Below are 17,306 nucleotides of genomic sequence, written 5' to 3'. Positions count from 1 at the left end.
CAAAACACTCCAGATCCACAAACCAGTTAGTTAACGTTTTAATGGAATGGGGCATTCTGTCAATGACCTAAAGGTATGTGTGTTACTGAAAAGGAGTTATCGCATCCTTTTGGAAAGAGAAACAGCCAAGCTGGCTTTTATATTCAAATTTGGCACATTAACACATGGTTTAAATCGTGATGGGAACTTTCTGAGTCACTATAGGGGCTTGTCTGCATACTTGGCTCAATCTAATTCTTGACCTTCCCCCACATCCCTCCACTCTCTGATTTGCTCACCTTGATTATCTTTTTCTGATTTGTCCTCCTTGCTTACTGTTTTTGGTTCTCTGTGCCTTAAATATTGAGTCTGTTCTGGTCTGGCTCTGGTCTGAAGAAGTGGGTCTGTCCCACGAAAGGTCACCTAATAAACTATTCTGCCAGTCTTTAAAGTGCTACTTGGCTGCTTTTTGTTTTGACAGCTTTCAGAACGATATTTAAGAGACAAAACTTTGGGTGGTGGTAATGAGGGACGAGCTACAGGTGCAGCTCTACTGAGTGGTACATCTGGGCTTAATATGGCTCTTCAATGGTTGCGTTAGGCTCTCTTTCCAGCACCTGAAGCAGACCTGGCATGTTTTAACAAAAAAGTCAAACCCAGCCAAGACCCTGCACCCAGCCAAACAATGTTGCCAGGGGGACCAGTGGGGAGCCTGGTGCCAGCAGCAGAGGTTGGGTGACCCCCATACTCACCAGCAGTGGCAGGAAGTGGAGTATTGTGTCCAGTTCTGGGCGCCGCATTTCAAGAAAGATGTTCTTTTCTGGACCCTCTCCAATTTCTCCACAAAAAGAATGATCAAAGGACTAGAGAACGTGACCTATGAAGAAAGGCTGAAAGAATTGAGCTTGTTTAATTTGGATAAAAGAAGATTGAGGCGGGACATGATAGTGATTTTCAGGTATCTAAAAGGGTGTCATAAGGAGGAGGGAGAAAACTTGTTCTTCTTGGCCTCTGAGGATAGAACAAGAAGCAATGGGCTCAAACTGCAGCAAGGGAGGTTTAGGTTGGACATTAGGAAAAAGTTCCTGACTGTCAGGGTGGTCAAACACTGGAATAAATTGCCTAGGAAGGTTGTGGAATCTCCATCTCTGGAGATATTTAATAACAGCTTAGATAAATGTCTGTCAGGGATGGTCTAGACAGTACTTGGTCCTGCCATGAGGGCCGGGGGCTGGACTCAATGACCTGTCAAGGTCCCTTCCAGTCCTAGCATTCTATGATTCTATGACCTGGCCTCAGCTTGCTCCACTTTCCCAGCTCCCAGCTGCATTGCTCTGCTTCCCACCACTTGTGTGTGTGTGTGGTGGGGAGAAGGTTCCATCCCTTCCCCCCAGGTCCCTCCTCTGAGAAATGTGGCTGAGAACCAGGGGAGAGGAATGGGCTGGGTTGCTTGGCTTCCCTCCACCACTAGAGTGTGGTAGCGGGATAATCCCTGCTGCTGGCACCAGGTCCTCTGTTATTCCACTGGGCCCTGTGGGGCCGCCTAAAGTGTGTGGCCCAGGGCAGTTGCCCCAAACCGTCCAAAGGATGGACCGACTCTACCAAAACGTGTCCATGTCACCTCAGGGTGGGACCCATCTTGGATGGTGCACTTCCACTGAAAATGAGAATATTTTTAAACCGGACACACAAGATTCCTGCCTGAAGCAAAATCAATATAAAGGTGTGAAGCCAAACAATAGGTGTGGGTCTGCCAGATGTCAGGATGCCTCTGCTTGTCATCCAAGATGACTCCTGGAAACATCTGAAAGGGGGAATGATCAGACTGGGCAGCTTTTCAGTCTCTGAAAGAAGCTTATCAGAACTCTGGATGAGAGATGAAACCAGTTTATTAGTGTATTAAACATAAGAACATAAAGACGGCCATACTGGGTCAGACCAAAGGTCCATCTAGCCCAGTATCCTGTCTGCCGACAGTAGCCAATGCCTGGTGCCCCAGAGGAGGTGAACCAAAGACAATGATCAAGCGATTTGTCTCCTGCCATCCATCTCCCGACTTCGACAAAAGGCTAGGCACCATACCTTACACCTTGCTAATAGCCATCTATGGACCTGACCTCCAAATATTTATTGAGCTCTTTTTTAAACTCTGTTAGAGTCCTGGCCTTCACAGCGTCCTCTGGCAAGGAGTTCCACAGGTTGACTGTGCGCTGTGTGAAGAAAAACTTAGCTTGTGTGTTTTATTTTGTTTACTAACCTACATTACTCTGTCTGCTACCTCTTACCATCACTTCAATCCTTCATACTTAAAAAAATCAGTTTTATTAAGAAACCCACTGTAAGTAATTGTTACTGGGCTGGTGGGAGAGAGGGGCAGGATTCTGTCTCTCTCTCTCTTTTTACATAAGAAATAGGGTCAATATCAATTTGCCTTTTACAAAAATTTAAACAGAGTCACACGGGTTCAGCTGGGGCTCAGGTCACATGAGCGCTACGCATTTGGGTGCTGAGCCAAGTCCCTTTAGCTGAGCCTTTCCAGAGCTGAGCTCTCTGTATTACACTGCAGAGCGGTGTGATCCTACCTCTGCGTCAGTGCTGGAGGGGCCAGAGGGCCAGATTGTGTGCTCAGTGGGATTTCAGCACATCGAGCGTCAGTCTCGCAGGGGGTCTCTGATTGAGCCCATCACATCTATTGGTTCTCTACGGGCTGAGTGGAGGTCTCCATCAAGTGTGGCTTCAGACATCTTATTTTGTTTTTGGATAAAAGTCTTCATCCCCATCTGAGCAGTAACAGGGTTACTATTGTGCCATCATGCTGGGCTTTCACTCAGAAGGGTCCATAATGACTGCATGAAGGCTTGCAAATACGTTTGGTGTTCAGCCCACAAGAGGTTAATCTGGACCTGCCTGGGATCGGGCCCCCGCCCTGCTGCGAGTGTAGGCAGGCTCACATGCAGGTAGAATTGGGGCCCTGGCCCAGCTTGAGTGCAGGCAGGCCTATGCAGAGGCAGGATCAGGGCCCTGGCCCATGAACACATTTGGCTCACACAAGGAGTTGGCACTGGATGACAAACACCCATTTAAAAAAAACCAAAACAAAAAACTTTTAATGAATTAAATCTGAATGTAAAAATTCCAGGGAGAGCTGGGATGAGACGCTAGAGCCGGGCAAGTGACTGCCACGGAAGCCATCGAGTTCCAGCTTACGAACCAAACACTGATGTGGCTGCATGCACGGCCTGCTGCAGCAGGAAGCCAATAGCCACAGGCCAAGCGAAGAGGAGCTCCTTAGAGTCCCCCTCAGACGCTGTCACCACCCAAGCTCGGACTCTGGGGCTGTGTGGGGAAGGTGGTCGTGTCTCCAGGCGAAGCCACGTTTAAGTAACCAATCTCAGAAGGCTGAGAAGGTGATACGGAAAACAGAGACCTTGGGCTCTCAGGTCCTTCTTCCGGCTTCACGTCTTGAATGGCTCTCAGTATGCCAAGGGAGGATGGCAGCCCCTGCACTGAGAAGCTGAAAAAGAATTTCCATTACTAATTTGCATTGAAAACATCAGCCTCTGGCAGTCACCTGGCTGCCCCTCCTGCAGAGTCTGAAAACCTCTCAGTCTTTAATTTGTTTGTCCTCACACCCCCATGGATAGGGCAACCATATCTCCCTGTCCAGTACAGGACCATCCTGCCAAAAATGGGACAGATGGTCATCCTTCCTATGGACTGGGCAGAGCTGATATTCCCCCAATTACAGAACCTCAATTGTAGGCTAGGGCCCTACTGACCAGACTGCCCTTTCTAACAGGGTCTCTGCAGCAAAGCCACACTTTAAAGGAACATGGCAATTGGTGTCACAAAGTCGGTCTTTGCCCATGAAAGCTCATGCTCCATAATATCTGTTGGTCTGTAAGGTGCCACAGGACTTCTTGTTGTTTTTGAAGACACAGACTAACTCGACTATCTGTCTGATACAAACAGGTGGTTCTTTTTAATTTAAAAGTTTTGGAAAACTTAAATTGGGAGAAATGTCTGTAAAATCTGGTTAAACTTGTGTTCAGAAACATCCATTCCTGTTGCATCTCTACAGAACAGCACTGATAGTATTTGTCAAGTTGCTTTATTCTTATATGTCTTGCACAGAACATTTGCTAGTTTTTATGGCAAAACCCCTTGTAGCCTAAGTCACAGCGAAGGTGTCATGGGACACAAGAGTAACAGTGAAATAACTACACTACTGTGGAAGCTAGTGACATAAATTTGCATTGTGTATGCCTGAACTTGTTGAAGAAAATGAACACCCAAGGAATGTTATCCATTAGTAGTAACATTAGTGATCTGAATGTAAGCTGAGGTGGCACACACCAGCTGTCTTCTAGTTTCATTCAAATTATTATCTATTACAGTGTCCCTTAAAAAGAACAGTGCATGTGTGGGGCTAAGGGATAAAGATTTTGAAACTCTGTACGTGGCTGACAGTGCATCTTCTAGTCGTCTACAATTAAGTTATTACTTAAACTCCCACTGTATGTCATGGAGGTGGAAAATACATTTGTGGAATTTCACTTGTTCTGTATCGTGCTTTTTATAATGGTTTTGTTAGTCTCCCCTCCCACACCCAGCATGACTAAAACACATCTGTGAGAAAGAGAAAGATTGGAGCATTTGTTTGGAAACCAAGAAGTCACAGCTTCCCTCTCCCCAGACACTGAAAGTCTCCCAGTTAATAAGTAGATACACCTCCTGTAGGTTTTACTTATAATACCTTGTGTTTGGACATGGCACTATCTTGCTCAGTAGCTGGCATTCAGAGAAGCCAAGGCTCCTGAAGTCCTAGAAAGAGAACAGAAAAATAAACAACAGATCCAGGGCAGGAGGAATGTTGTAGGCCAGTGATACTCAGAGTGAGGCTCAAGAGCTGCAAATGGCTCTTCAGAGAGTTTCCTGTGTGATTTAATTATTAATCAATTTAAATTATTAACTGTTCAGAATGCTTGTACTGTGTTATTAATAAATATATATAATGATATATAAAATGAAATAATGACCCGATTGTGGCTCTTTGGGGTAACGTTGATTACTAATTTGGCTCCTGAACCTCTGAGGTGCTAGCATCACTGCTCTAGGCAATTAGTGATTGCAAGTGTCATTCACAAACTGAAGAGAAGAAAGATAAGGTTTTCATGTAACATTTACAGACCAAAGACATGGAACCACAGATGTGGGGAGAGAGCATTCCAGAGAGACCAAACACGCCAAGGGACCCGTGTTTTGTGTGTGTTGGTGGCATGTGGGAGATGCACTTTTTAGATGATAGGTTTATTTCCTAATAACAATTCAAAGTAGCAGTGACCAAGAAGGGCTGGCTGGGGAAGTCTGCTTTCCAGCCCCAGACCATGTGCCTAAGGCCCCAGCCCTTCCAGGGGCCAGAGGGACCGCTCCCTATATTGCCAAGGACCCCAGTATACTCTCAAGTCCTGGCAATTAACCCTTGGGAGTAAGGAAAAATCAATCACTCCCCTCCCTGATGTGCACACGCGCACACACACCCCCCCTGGTGTAGACACTGCTATGTGCATCTTTTAGATTGGCTAACCCTTTGGGGAGGAGGGGATTTAAATTAGAACTCCTTGGTTGGCCTATGCTGCGTCTACCTTAAGTGGCTATGCTGGTACAGGCTCTGTATGGTATATATGGCTTCAGACATATTTGGGCCCTTAGGCTGTGATTTTCAGAGGTGTCTCAGGGACTTACGTCCTCAAGTAGTATTTAATTTAAACTTGGAAGACCCAATCAAATTAATGGCTTGATTCTTAGAGGTCCTGGCTCTGTGCAATGGGAGTGCTCAAATCAGGAACCTCATCAGGTGCTGAAGTAGGGATTTAGGCTCCCATTGACATTTTGGGCTCATTTGTGTAAAATAGCTAAAATTACCCACTTAATTTCCAGGTTCTCGACCTTACCCGTCATTGGGATATTTTTAATGACTGAAAAACAAAAAAAGAACAACGGTAAGAAAAAATGATGATTTTGTCAGTGACAAGTGGCCTAATAACAATAGACGAGGGCACTGGCTGGCTTAAGAAGGGAATGTGCTCCACAGCCTGCCCGCCTAGGCCGCTGACTCCAATTCAGCTAATCGAGTGACATCATCAGCCAACCTCTGAGGGTGCCCTTTGTGAAATGAGTTGGTGGGGCTCTGCCCACTGCCTAGGGGACTGGGGCTCTAAGAACATGCCATGGTACTACACATTCTTGAAAATCTGGTCCTGTATGGACATATATACAAAAATACTCGTGGTCTTTGGAGGAGGTCCTTCCAGGTTAAAGCTGAAGTACTTTGGCAGGGACCGTGGGGAGAAATTCTTCCTGTGTGCCCATTTTACAGAGGAAAGCAGGCAGCACATCTCACCTCTGAGCTGTGGCTCTGGATGTTCTTCAAAGTACGCTCCAGAACGCCAACCTGACTGGACAGCTGCAGGGTGCTTTCCTGGAGTCGCTTGTTTTCTTCATCCAGGAATTGCACTCTGAGGAGGACACGCAAAAGGGGACTGTTGTTTTCTGCATCCTCACCATTTCCTGTTTTCAAAGGGGCTTTTCCTCCCAGCCTTGCTGCTGGGACACTCAAAGAACGCTTTAAACCCCTCAAACATACGGCCACTGCGGTTCCAAACAGAGTCATGCCGCCCCACAGCCAGGGCCATTTCAAAGGAGCTTTTCCAGTGAAGTGGCCACAGTACATCTTGTAGGGCTGAGGAGCAGTTGTCTGTCTCCCCACAGGCCTACCCTGGTTTCTCTCCATGCCCAGAATGAGGATTTTTTCAGGGTGCTGTTGGCACAGACTTGGAGAGTGCAGTGTGGCCAAAAGGGCTAATCTGAACTCTGTCCCTGCAGCCCTCTCTGGAAGACCATTAATTACCTGCTCTGGATTGTGGAAATGATGCATCTGTTGTTCCGTCCAACTTCTTCCTGCTCACTCAGGTGCTGTAAGAGTTCTCTCTTCTCTTGGAGCAAATTCTCATTCTCTGCAGTGATCTGTCTGACCAAGGCATGTTCCTGTGGGTAAGACATACACTCTGCTAGCACAACTGGTCAGCCACAGTGCAACCAAGTGACCACGCAGGGGCTATGAAATCTTTGTCTTGGATGCTCTGTGCCCTGGAAGGAGCCTTGTGGTGACACCCGTCCTTCCAATGGCATTTCAGATGCATGGGTGGAAATTACGTTTGACACCATCAGAAGCAGACGTGAGACGATGCCACTCGTTTCCCAATCACAGCGCTTGCCCCAAGGATCCTGTTTTCACACATAAGGGCAAATCTCAGTCTCAGTAACGCCGAGTATCCCAGGTGCTTCTACTGTGAGCCACTCAGCAGCATGTGTCACTGTAAAATTGCCCCCGCCCTCCTCTAGCATGGAAGGGTTCTCTGCACTTGGACAGTCTGGGCTTTTTAAATAATAGGGAATTTTATTTCTAATACCCAAAACGCATCAGTTAAGGCAAGGCCAAACCCATTGCTGGTGTAACTGCAGCATGCTCAGAGAAAGTGGGGAAGCCAGAAACTAGGGTGACCCTACATGTTACAGCACTTGTAAATGGAACCTCATGGGGGGGTCTGTTTCCTAAGATGAGAGCCTCAGGCTAACGGAAGCACAACAGGCACCCTGGAGGTGCAGAGGGAAAGCTGCACCTACTTCACTGCACCCCGCCTCACTGAAACAACCCTTAGAAATCCCTGGCTATACTCCTGCAGCAGCCCCTTGGGCTCAGCCGCGTGTGGGCTGCTCACTTTGGCTGTTACTCTGCTCTTTTAGTGGTAAGCTCAACAGCACAATCACATGCAGCCCCGCCCAACGGAGCTCTCACAAGTGGCCCTGGGCCGCCTGAGGAAATGCAACGGGGAAGGGTGCTAAAGCACAAAAGAATCGAGGGAGAATAGGGACCGAAACGATGGAGGAACAGTCAAAAGCGAGATGATGGCACCAGTGCATAGTGTGGCACAACACGACGGGGAGTTGCTAACCTGCCAATCCACTGATATGGGGCTCCTCCAAAAGCAGACAGGGAACCACTGATCTGCGGTGCTCAGGAAGCCTGTACACCCTGATACGTTTGTCTCTCTCCAGGGTTCAGGCTTACACACGTGTGGCTTGACTAGCCTGATTTCCCCTCCCAGACTTTACCACCCTGGACCTATCTGACACCTCCTGCTGGACTGGTGCCAGGGGAGGCTTTTTGAGAAAGTCTGAGGCAAATCCATGGCGAAGGGCTTGTGAGGTGAGATGGGTGCTTAATGCGTGTCAGGGCTTGGTTGGCAGCTCAGAGCCCCGGCACCTCTGGGGCTGTTGCACCAGTTATGAACATAAACCAAGTGCTTGAGCCCCGGCACCTCTTCCATTACAAGTTAAGCACCAGGCAGGATGGTTCAAACACAAAGTGACTTCACTTCCCAAACACCCTGTGCTACATGAGCTCAGTCTCCCCCTGACCAGCTGGGCCAAGCTAAGTTCCTAAGGGTGCCTGGCAGTAACCCTGCTGGGGCAGCTCCTGTTTTGGCACCCGCCGGGAGCACTGGCTCCCCCAGAGGGAAGTTGTGCCGTCTGCTCCCTCACCTTTCCTGTCTGGCTCCTGGACAGAACAATTTCACTCTCCAGCTGTTTAATCCTCACATCTCTTTTCTTCACCTCTTGAACAAAGGTCTCCTTGGCTCTGCGAAGCTTGGCCTTGTGCCGGAGTTGCCGTTCACTGTGTTTCCTGAGAAGACAAAGAGGTGCAGCGCAGTCTATTTAAATGCCTGACACTTTTTACACGACTAATACGCTGGCTGGCTTGCACTTGCCCGTATGGCCAAACGGAATCTGTACACACCAGGGAGGGAGCATGAGTATCAGCTGGAACTGCACAGGGCTGATGTCAGCCAGCACCTCTGCTGTGGGTCAGTGTAGCCTGTCCAAGTACTTAGTGAATGTCCTAAGTGCCTGGTGCTGTCATTTCCCTGAAATGGTTCAAAGTTCACCTGCTGTGGTAAAAAAAAAAGCCAGTTTCTGAATGTGCCCCAGAAATAGTACCAACTTCTGGGCCCAGTTCAGAGCCCTCTCAGCTCTCTTAATTCAGACAGGAGCCTGCCAGCCCCAGGAACATCACCAGAGGGTGTGTAATTCCTCACAGAAGAGCCCCCAAAACTTCTATCTTCCCATTTGCCACAAATCCAAAATCCAAACCACAGGATGAGGGCTCGGGACTCCGGACCTCACATCTGAGTCTGCCTGTCTTAGGTGTTTTAAATCACGGAATCACGTAAGTAACAAATAAGCTACAATGTCAGCCAATCAGAAACCTGTTTCTGAAGCAGGCCCCGTGCTCCCCACAGCTGGCTCCTAGAAGGGTCCCAGCCAGTCCTTCCCCCAGAGACTAGGGCAAAGAGCACTCCCACCCTCTTTACTTTTAATAAACCCAGGATGAGGCTTCAATCACTTCTATCTCCCCTTTCTCAGCTTCGCTTCTGAAGAGGCCAGGTACATTGTTCCCCTGCGTGGCCATGGTCTTACTGCACTGCAGTCCCTAAAGCTATAGAGTGACACTGGCAGTACACTGGGGTAATGTGGCAGTGAATGCTGTGCTCTGCATTCACCCTTCTGTTCTCAGGATGGTCAGTCAGAGCTTCTCCTTCTCTGCTGCTTAAACGCTTCATCAATTTAGTCAAATGCTGGTGCAGCCTGAACTCCAAAAACATGCCCATGTGCAGATGGCAAGTGCCCTGACAACCAGCTCCTGGGAAATAACCACCCAGTATAATGACACAATAAAATAAATCGGCCTGGCAGCTAAGAAATCAAATTCACAGAACACCCGACACCGCTTGCTCCGCTGAATGCCCTGTCAAGCAGGTGGCCTTTTGTAAGGGCCATAAAGACAACAGATTAGGCAATTTTGGTCCAAAACATAGGCTGCCTGCTGGAGAAAGGCCCACTGGTAACTCTTTAATGCCAAGGGTGTCTCTGCTGATCACAGCTGTGGCAGGCTGGCTCACAGAGGGGTCTCTGAGAAGATGGGACACACACCAGTGTAGGTTGCATCGGTTGAAAGTAGGGTGCTCAGCTCCACTTGGAAACCAACAGTCAGAGCTGCTCTGAAAAAAGGTGGGTCCATTTCCAGAAATGGGAAAAAAGTAAAAACATGGGAGAAGTGGGTATGTTCCCACCAAAACAAACTGGCATTTTTGAAACAATTCAAAATTTTTGTATCAGAGGGTTTTTTGTTTGTTTTTTTTTAATTGAAAAATTTCAACTATAATCAAACATCTCAACTCCTGTGACTGTGTCATGAGTCTGGCTCACATCTGATTGTACAGGCATTTTCCATCCAAATCACTTAGGTGAAAAACAGCTGAGGAGCTCAACAGCCAGTGCAGGTCCTGTAGCACCAGGGCCGAGTTCTACCTGTGCCCTGCACCACTCTAAGCTCCTGAAGGGAAGAACACAGAATGAAGTAGCCGCAGAGGTGGGACCTTTTCTCCACCTGACTGTGTTTGAAGATGTCGTCTGAAAGCAGATCTCCCAGTGCTCACCGTGTTTTACGTGGGAGACCAACGTTTACACTATGACCCACTCCACTGTCACAACAGGGACACAAAGAGCATCTGTGGTGCAACCTCCTTCCTGGTGGTCTGGCTGCTGTGGTAATTACCTGACGTAAGTGTCAAGCTGCTTCAGGAGATGATCATATTCCTTGTGGAGGGTTTGCTTCTCCTGCTGCGCCAGTGCCAGCTGCTCCAACAGGTTCTGATTGGCTTTTTGACAAAGGAGATGCTGAAAAACAGATGCATGTTTTGGAATTGTTTTTTCGAAAATGTCAGCTGAAAACCTTTCAGTCCTTGTGGTCCCCAATCTGGCCTCAACAGTTTCCCTGCCATAAACCTGGGCTTGGCCCTGGTAAGGAGCAAACAGTAATCAAGGAATAATCCAATCTAGTCTAACCTGCCCTTGCCCTGCTGATGAAACTGCCACTGCCACTGCCATGGCCATGGGATGAGCCTGCCTCTTCCTAGCTAAGCGGAAGAATGTGGATCTCCCAGTTGCCTCTGGCCAGGGCACAGCTCCCAGGTGTACTTTGTCCTACCTGGACTGCTGTGCAAAAAGCCCCTGCATTGGAAGGAAAGGGACTGCCTGCTCCTGCCCCCTCCCAGGGAGTGCTGCTCACAATAAGCCATAGGACTTGGGTAGGATATGGTGGTGCAGCTGTGGTGGTGCATTGCACATGCTTCCTATACCCAGGGAAGAGGGTTTTCTTGGATGCAATTACTCCGCCTCTCCAAGAAGCAGTAGCTAGTTTAAGGGAAGCACTTTGCCATTCCACATCTACCCTGGGGGCAAGGTCAGTCAAACCACAGCGCTCAGGGCCTGATGTTTTCCAGGCAGAGCTAGGGTCTGAGTTCAGACCAGCCCTTAATAAGGCGGGTGGGTTGGTGTTGTGGAGGGGAGCACAGAGAGCTCCCTGTTTTCACATCACCCACAGTGTAATCCAGGCCTCTAAGAGGTCTTGAACACCTGGAATCCCTGTTGAAATCAGTGGGAGCTGCAGGGCTCAGAACCTCTCAGCGTTTTATCCTGTGTTGTCAGTTTGTGGGCACAGGCCCTGCAGCTCCACCACTCCAAGCCTGGGCGCTCTGGCTCTAGCGCCTGTGTTCTCCCCGTGGCTCTGCTGGGGGTTGCTGTGAGCAACGGCCTGAAGTGAGATGTCACTGGGGAGCAGGAGGAGCAGGGAAATAGAGTAAAGCAGGACCAACCAACGTTCACCAGCCATATTGAAATCACCCAAAGGCCTTTCGAGTCCAGCACTAACGGCGCCTTAGGTTAGGGTGGAAAAGTAAAACTGAGCAGAGCCCCTCCTGCCAAAGCTTCCTGGATTTCATCTCTTTGTTTCTTTCCCCTCTACCCTGGGCAGCTGCAATGTCCCCATCTGCTCATGCCTCACCCCCAAGCCCCAGCTGGGCTGTGTTCACACATCCTGCTCCCCACAGCTGTCAGCTGTTAAAAGCTATTGTCCAGTCTTGGTCCTCCAGTCCCAGCAGGTTCTTCCCTAGAGGGACAGCCCACATGCCATCAGCACCCCCATTCCTCACTCGCCTGTCCCAGAGGAGAATTAACTCTTCCAGGCCCAGTGGGCGGCAAATCAAAGTGAGTGGGGATACGCAGTCACAGCAGCGTTATCAGCTGACAGAGATGCTCTCGCTCTGAGCTCCAGGGGCTGCTCTGAACAGCACCATCATCTATGCCGACCTCTCCCCTTCCCAAACAGCCAAGCCCAACACCCACAGTGTCCAACCTACCTCATCTGATACTGATTTTTTTTCATCCTCTGCTATGTGCAGTTGTGCCTCCTGCTGCTGAAACCGGATCTGCAGCTCAGCATGACTCTTGGCCAGAAAGGTCTCGGTCTCACGGGCGTGTCTGAGCTGCTGCTGCAGCTCCTCTGCCTGCTGCTCCAGGAGCTTCCTAAAAGTAGGGCATGGCAATGAGGCAACCATGGAAGCCGCTGATAACAAGCCAAGTTGACAGGGTCAGAGTCGCTTTGGGCCTGGTCCACACAGAAATAGTTATACCAGTACAATTTGAGGGACAGGCCCAGTTATATTGGGATACAGATGCCTTATAACAGCATTGTTCATTCTCCTTTCCACATGGGAATAAGCTTACAGGCATGGGCATCTTTATATGGGTTCAACTGCATCTACATCAGGGGAGTTGTAGCCTTTAATAGTTAACAAGGTAAAATTTTGGGGTGTAGACAAGGCCAATGGCAAATGCAGAAGCCCCCTTTTAAGATCATTAGGCATTATAACTGTGCATCAGGAAATGGAATGCTAATGAGCTAAGAGCACTGTAACCTGGAACCCACTGATGCCAACTACCTGTGGGCACAGGGTATCACAAGGTTCTGCAGAGATTTTCGAGGTCAGAAATCTGCATAACTGTTCATTGAATGGTGGCATGTGAGATCTCTACCGACAGCCAGTACCTCACTGGTCCTCGTAACCGGCGTGAAAGGTATGGATGGATAATATTTAAGGAGTTATGCATCTATCCTAACAATTATGCTCTTAAGGTCTTGGAGGGAAGGCAGATCACCAGGAGGTGACACACCTTGGAAAGACTCCTTTCAGGCAGGAGGTGCCAGACACCTCTCTCACTGTCCAATGATTTGCGCCATTGTTTTAGGCAACACACTGTGTCTATTTGCATAATGAACCATAGGCAAAAGAGCTGGAGAAATCTGCAAGAGAGCAGGTCTACAAAATTAAACCAATAGTAGGGAGTGACCTGCTTATGAATAAAGACAAAGGAAGGTGGATCTTGTGGAAGAAGAAACATGAAATCCGTAACCTCAGAGACAAGCTGACAATGTGGCTGTCACATGAAAGGAGGGACATAGGCAACCTGTCTAGGAAGTGCCGCTCCGTGGGTTGCATCCCTTTGTTCTTGTAGGGATGACTCAGGCTGTAGATGTTCACAAAAATATCTCCACGTATTTCAACTGCCTTCATCCTCTGCTGATGTGACACTCGCTGCATTCTCTGTGCAGCCCAGTGTGCAGTGCCTCTGTCTGCTCTGGCCTTTGCAATCAGCGCCAAGTCCTTTCCTCCCTTCGTCCCAACGAGAGCCCAGCCACCACTTCCTTAGCTTATCCGCACCTCTCCATAACCTCAGAACACAACCCGCACACTTGATGGCGCTTGATGCTGTTTCTCATTTCACTTCACCAGCTGTTCAGACAGTCAGACTGAGAGCATTAGCTATCATCTCACTAGGTTCTTGGGTGGTGGCCATCACCGTGGTCTCTGAGTTCCTGCTCTGCTGTTCAGTCTCCTGGGGTGCCAGCTTGTCTTTCCTTCCAGCGAAGATTTAACACTGCTGAGTGTGCTTGTCTGGACCCTTCCTGTCCCATCCCATGGTTGAGAAATGAAATACACCATCAGGATCTATTCAGGGCCACATCAGGGCTACAAACAACCTCTTGTACTCTTAGACCTGATGTCGCCATATTTTCTCCTGTCCCTCATTCCCCAATCTGGTAGCTCTACTGAGTTCCAGATAAACTCCAGCCACTGTCTGCCATTCACCCATAGTCCTGGTTAGTCCTGTTGTAAAGCAGTTCATGAATCCCAGGAGACCACATACTGGGTGTGGGGTAGGGAAGAACCTAGACAGCTGGTAATGCAGAAAGTGACTGACTCTTAGCATCCAATGACACACAAAGTTGGGGGCGCTTTCTAAACAAAGGCTTAGACCAGAAAAACGCCTGATGCGTTAGTCACGTCAAGTCTGTGGGCCATGGCTTTGCCAGGTGGGACAAATCAAATCCACCGGATGGTTAAGGTGGAACTCTGTGCCCTTGTGTACTCTCCAAATGGTTCGCCACTGTGACTCTACTGGCAAAGCCTGCCAGTGAGCACACTGCTTATACCCAGCAAAGGATTCTCTCTGCTTGCATAGCTAAACCACCACCCCGAATGACACCGACTGAGCAGAGCTAGCATAGTGGGTCCTCTTGGTACGATCCACAGACTGCTGCTGTCAGGAGCAGTGTGGTTTTGTGGCCAGGGCACTGGACTGGGAGTTAGGAGAGTCAGGCTTTATTCTCTAGGTTCTGGGATAGAACCAAGCTCTGCCACCAACTCACTGAATGACCTTGGGCAAATCACTTCCTCTCTTTGTTCCCCGTCCTAGCTTTTCTCTGCCACATTTATTTAGGCTGCATGTTCTCTGTGACAGGAGCCATCTTGTGCTTTGTATCTTTACAGCACCCAACCAGTGTGGCTGTGATGTTGGTTGGGGCCTGTAGGTACTACCATATTACACAGAGCAGTGATAATGCAAAGACCCTTTCTTGGGCAGGAAGGCTTTCTGCTGAGCTGAGGTGCTCTGACTGGGATGCTTTCCAAGCAGCGTACTGGCAGGCTGGAAATTGGCTCCACAGCTGGAGGTTTTGCTGTTTGTGATTAGGTTTTGCAGCCCTGTGGCGTTTGCTTGCAGCTCGCACCATGCTACACTCACACGCCCTAGGACTGCTCAGAGCTCCCCTTCTGGGGGCTTTCACCATGACAAGGCATTCCCCTGCCACCTCCCTCCTGCTCCCTAGGGCTGGCGACAGTGCCCACCATCACAGCCTCATGGCAGTGCAGACGCCCTTTGTTCTGGGGGGGAGGGGATCCCCAGGCACACCCCCCCTTTCCTGTTCAGGCTAAAGCAGTAGTGTAGCCCTACTCCAGTGCCAGGCAGAGCAGCCTCACACTGGGAGGCTGGCATGTTCCTAGAGCAGCTGGGGATTAGCCTCAGCTCAGCAACATGCTAATATCCCAGGTCCCGTCACCTGTTCCGCTGCTCCTCCTGGAGCTGCCGCCGCAGCTGAGCTTCCCTTTCTTGGGCCTCCTTTAGCTCCTCCTCCACTTGCTTCCTGCCCAGAGCGTGGGTTTCCAACAGGTGGAGCTGGTGGTGGGACTCCTTCAGTTTTTGCTGTAGCTCCAAAACCTTGGGGGAAATGGGTTGCGAATTAAAGGAGTTTGGGCTGGAGGCTGTTCCTAACAGCTGGCTACTGCAGCCAGCCCAGGCTGCTGGAGAGCTGCACCTGCCCCTGGCACAGTTTGCAGGGCCAGCCTCTTCCACCCCCAGCTGCATCCTCATTTGTGGCATCCCGAGGCCACTTCCGCCCTCTCAGAACCTCCGCTGGTGCAGGGAGGCTGCAGGGACAGTGGGTCCAGCTCCTTCCAAGCACACAAGCTCCACCTGCCCAGGAGAGCTGCTCCTCTTCATCTGGCTAAGAGCCCTGTCGCCTTCCCTCCCCCTCTGACCACCTGGCCAAGCTGCTCTCCCTGGGGTCGGAGGATAAAGAGATCAGAAATGGGCAGAGAGAGTGCGAGAGGGGTATGGGAATGAGAAGGTAGTGGGGTGAGATGGAAAACGCAGCCCCAGGAAGAGATCACGGGGACGAGAGAAAAAGACTGGGGACGGGGAAGGAAATGAGTAACACGAGGGGAAAATACTACAGCTCACAAAGGTGAGGCCCCAGGCTGGGCCACACAGCTCAGCCCTGCATAAGAAGCCAATAAAAGCAGGATGTCCACTGCTGACAACACGGCTCACATGACATCTGAGCACGTCTCTCTCATGCCACAGGGTTAGGGCAGGGCATGCAAGCATGACCCCCGGCCTGGATCCAGCCTGCAGTCCAGTGGGAACCTTGGACAGGCTCCCTGAATGCTGTGCAAAGCGGCCAGGTGGGGGACGTGCTCTGAGCGCTACTGCGAGTCATGGGGGCGGGGACGAGAAATTGTGTGTGGTCCCCCCTCCACCGCGCGGCTCAGAGAAACACAGGGTCCCGCAGCTGGGCTGCTTGGAGAGGCATGCAGCGGCAGGGAGAGCTCCTGAGGGAGCCGGTGGGCTGCAGGCTAGGAACTGCCTGGGCAAGCGCCTTCTGCCAAAGCCTGCTCCTGATACCCCACCCCCTCCTGCACACCTGCCTCAGGTCTCAACCCTCGCCCTTCGCTCTCCTGCTCTCGCACCCGTAGCCCCTCCCAAACCCTGCACCCCAATCCCTTGACCCAGGTCACAATTCTTTCCTTCACCCAAACTCCCTCCCAGACCCGACACACCATCCTGCACGCCAGTCCCTAACCCTGAGATCCCTTCAGCAAAACCAGTTTATTTTTGTATGTGGAAAGTACACTAACCCTCTTTCTCCATTACAAACAACAACCTGTGATGTTTTTCAGAACTTGCTCAACCTGTGATTTGGCAGCTCCTTTCCCTCACCAAGGGCAAGCGAGTGTGAGTGCTAACTGATTTGTATGTGACCAAGTCAGGAGCCTACGAAAATGTCACCCAGATTCTGTGCAGCAAGACTGGAAAGAGATTTTCTAGCTGAGGTTGTACAGCAAAGTGGAGCTGCACAGGGCATGCCTAATTTGGTTTCACATTGAAAAATTCAATGCATGAAGGCAATGAACAAGGCAGGGCTTCCCAGGCTGGAAACAAAATACTAGGTGAAATTCATAAATATGCTTTGCATGCTTCCAGCCATCCAAATCTGAGATAACACCAGATTAACGGATTGCTCCAGTGAATCAGTGTCAGATATGATACTGCATTTTTGAGAATAGCCCTGATTTTGCTAGCCTTTACATTGGTGTAAGACATAAAAGTGACGTAACCACACAGTGCGGAATGAGGCTTGTGCCATACACACTTGGGGGAAGAGTTAAGGTGATCTGCGCAACTAACTTCATTATTTTCTGCTACCGAGTGCTCCCAGACTAGGTTCTGCAAATAAATCCCCCCTG

The 17,306-nt window shown here is 49.7% G+C and overlaps 1 protein-coding gene across 1 annotated transcript in view; it reads right to left on the bottom strand.

Annotated features, from left to right (window-relative positions):
• Positions 1-1,868: 1,868 nt before the first annotated feature.
• The window catches only part of CCDC30 (coiled-coil domain containing 30), a 91,914-nt gene continuing 76,476 nt past the window's right edge, over positions 1,869-17,306 (bottom strand). Inside the window, exons 23-30 of the mRNA XM_075017962.1 lie at positions 15,341-15,498; positions 12,300-12,465; positions 10,658-10,779; positions 8,584-8,725; positions 6,890-7,026; positions 6,383-6,497; positions 4,736-4,803; positions 1,869-3,493 (exon numbers count right to left, since the gene is read on the bottom strand). Coding sequence (XP_074874063.1) covers positions 3,280-3,493; positions 4,736-4,803; positions 6,383-6,497; positions 6,890-7,026; positions 8,584-8,725; positions 10,658-10,779; positions 12,300-12,465; positions 15,341-15,498 — 1,122 coding nt within the window. The 3' untranslated portion in view covers positions 1,869-3,279. The remainder of the gene's footprint in view (positions 3,494-4,735; positions 4,804-6,382; positions 6,498-6,889; positions 7,027-8,583; positions 8,726-10,657; positions 10,780-12,299; positions 12,466-15,340; positions 15,499-17,306) is intronic.

The sequence above is a fragment of the Carettochelys insculpta genome, chromosome 23 (assembly GCF_033958435.1).
Source record: "Carettochelys insculpta isolate YL-2023 chromosome 23, ASM3395843v1, whole genome shotgun sequence".
NCBI classification, from domain to species: domain Eukaryota; kingdom Metazoa; phylum Chordata; order Testudines; family Carettochelyidae; genus Carettochelys; species Carettochelys insculpta.
This window is presented reverse-complemented; position numbering and strand designations above follow the sequence as displayed.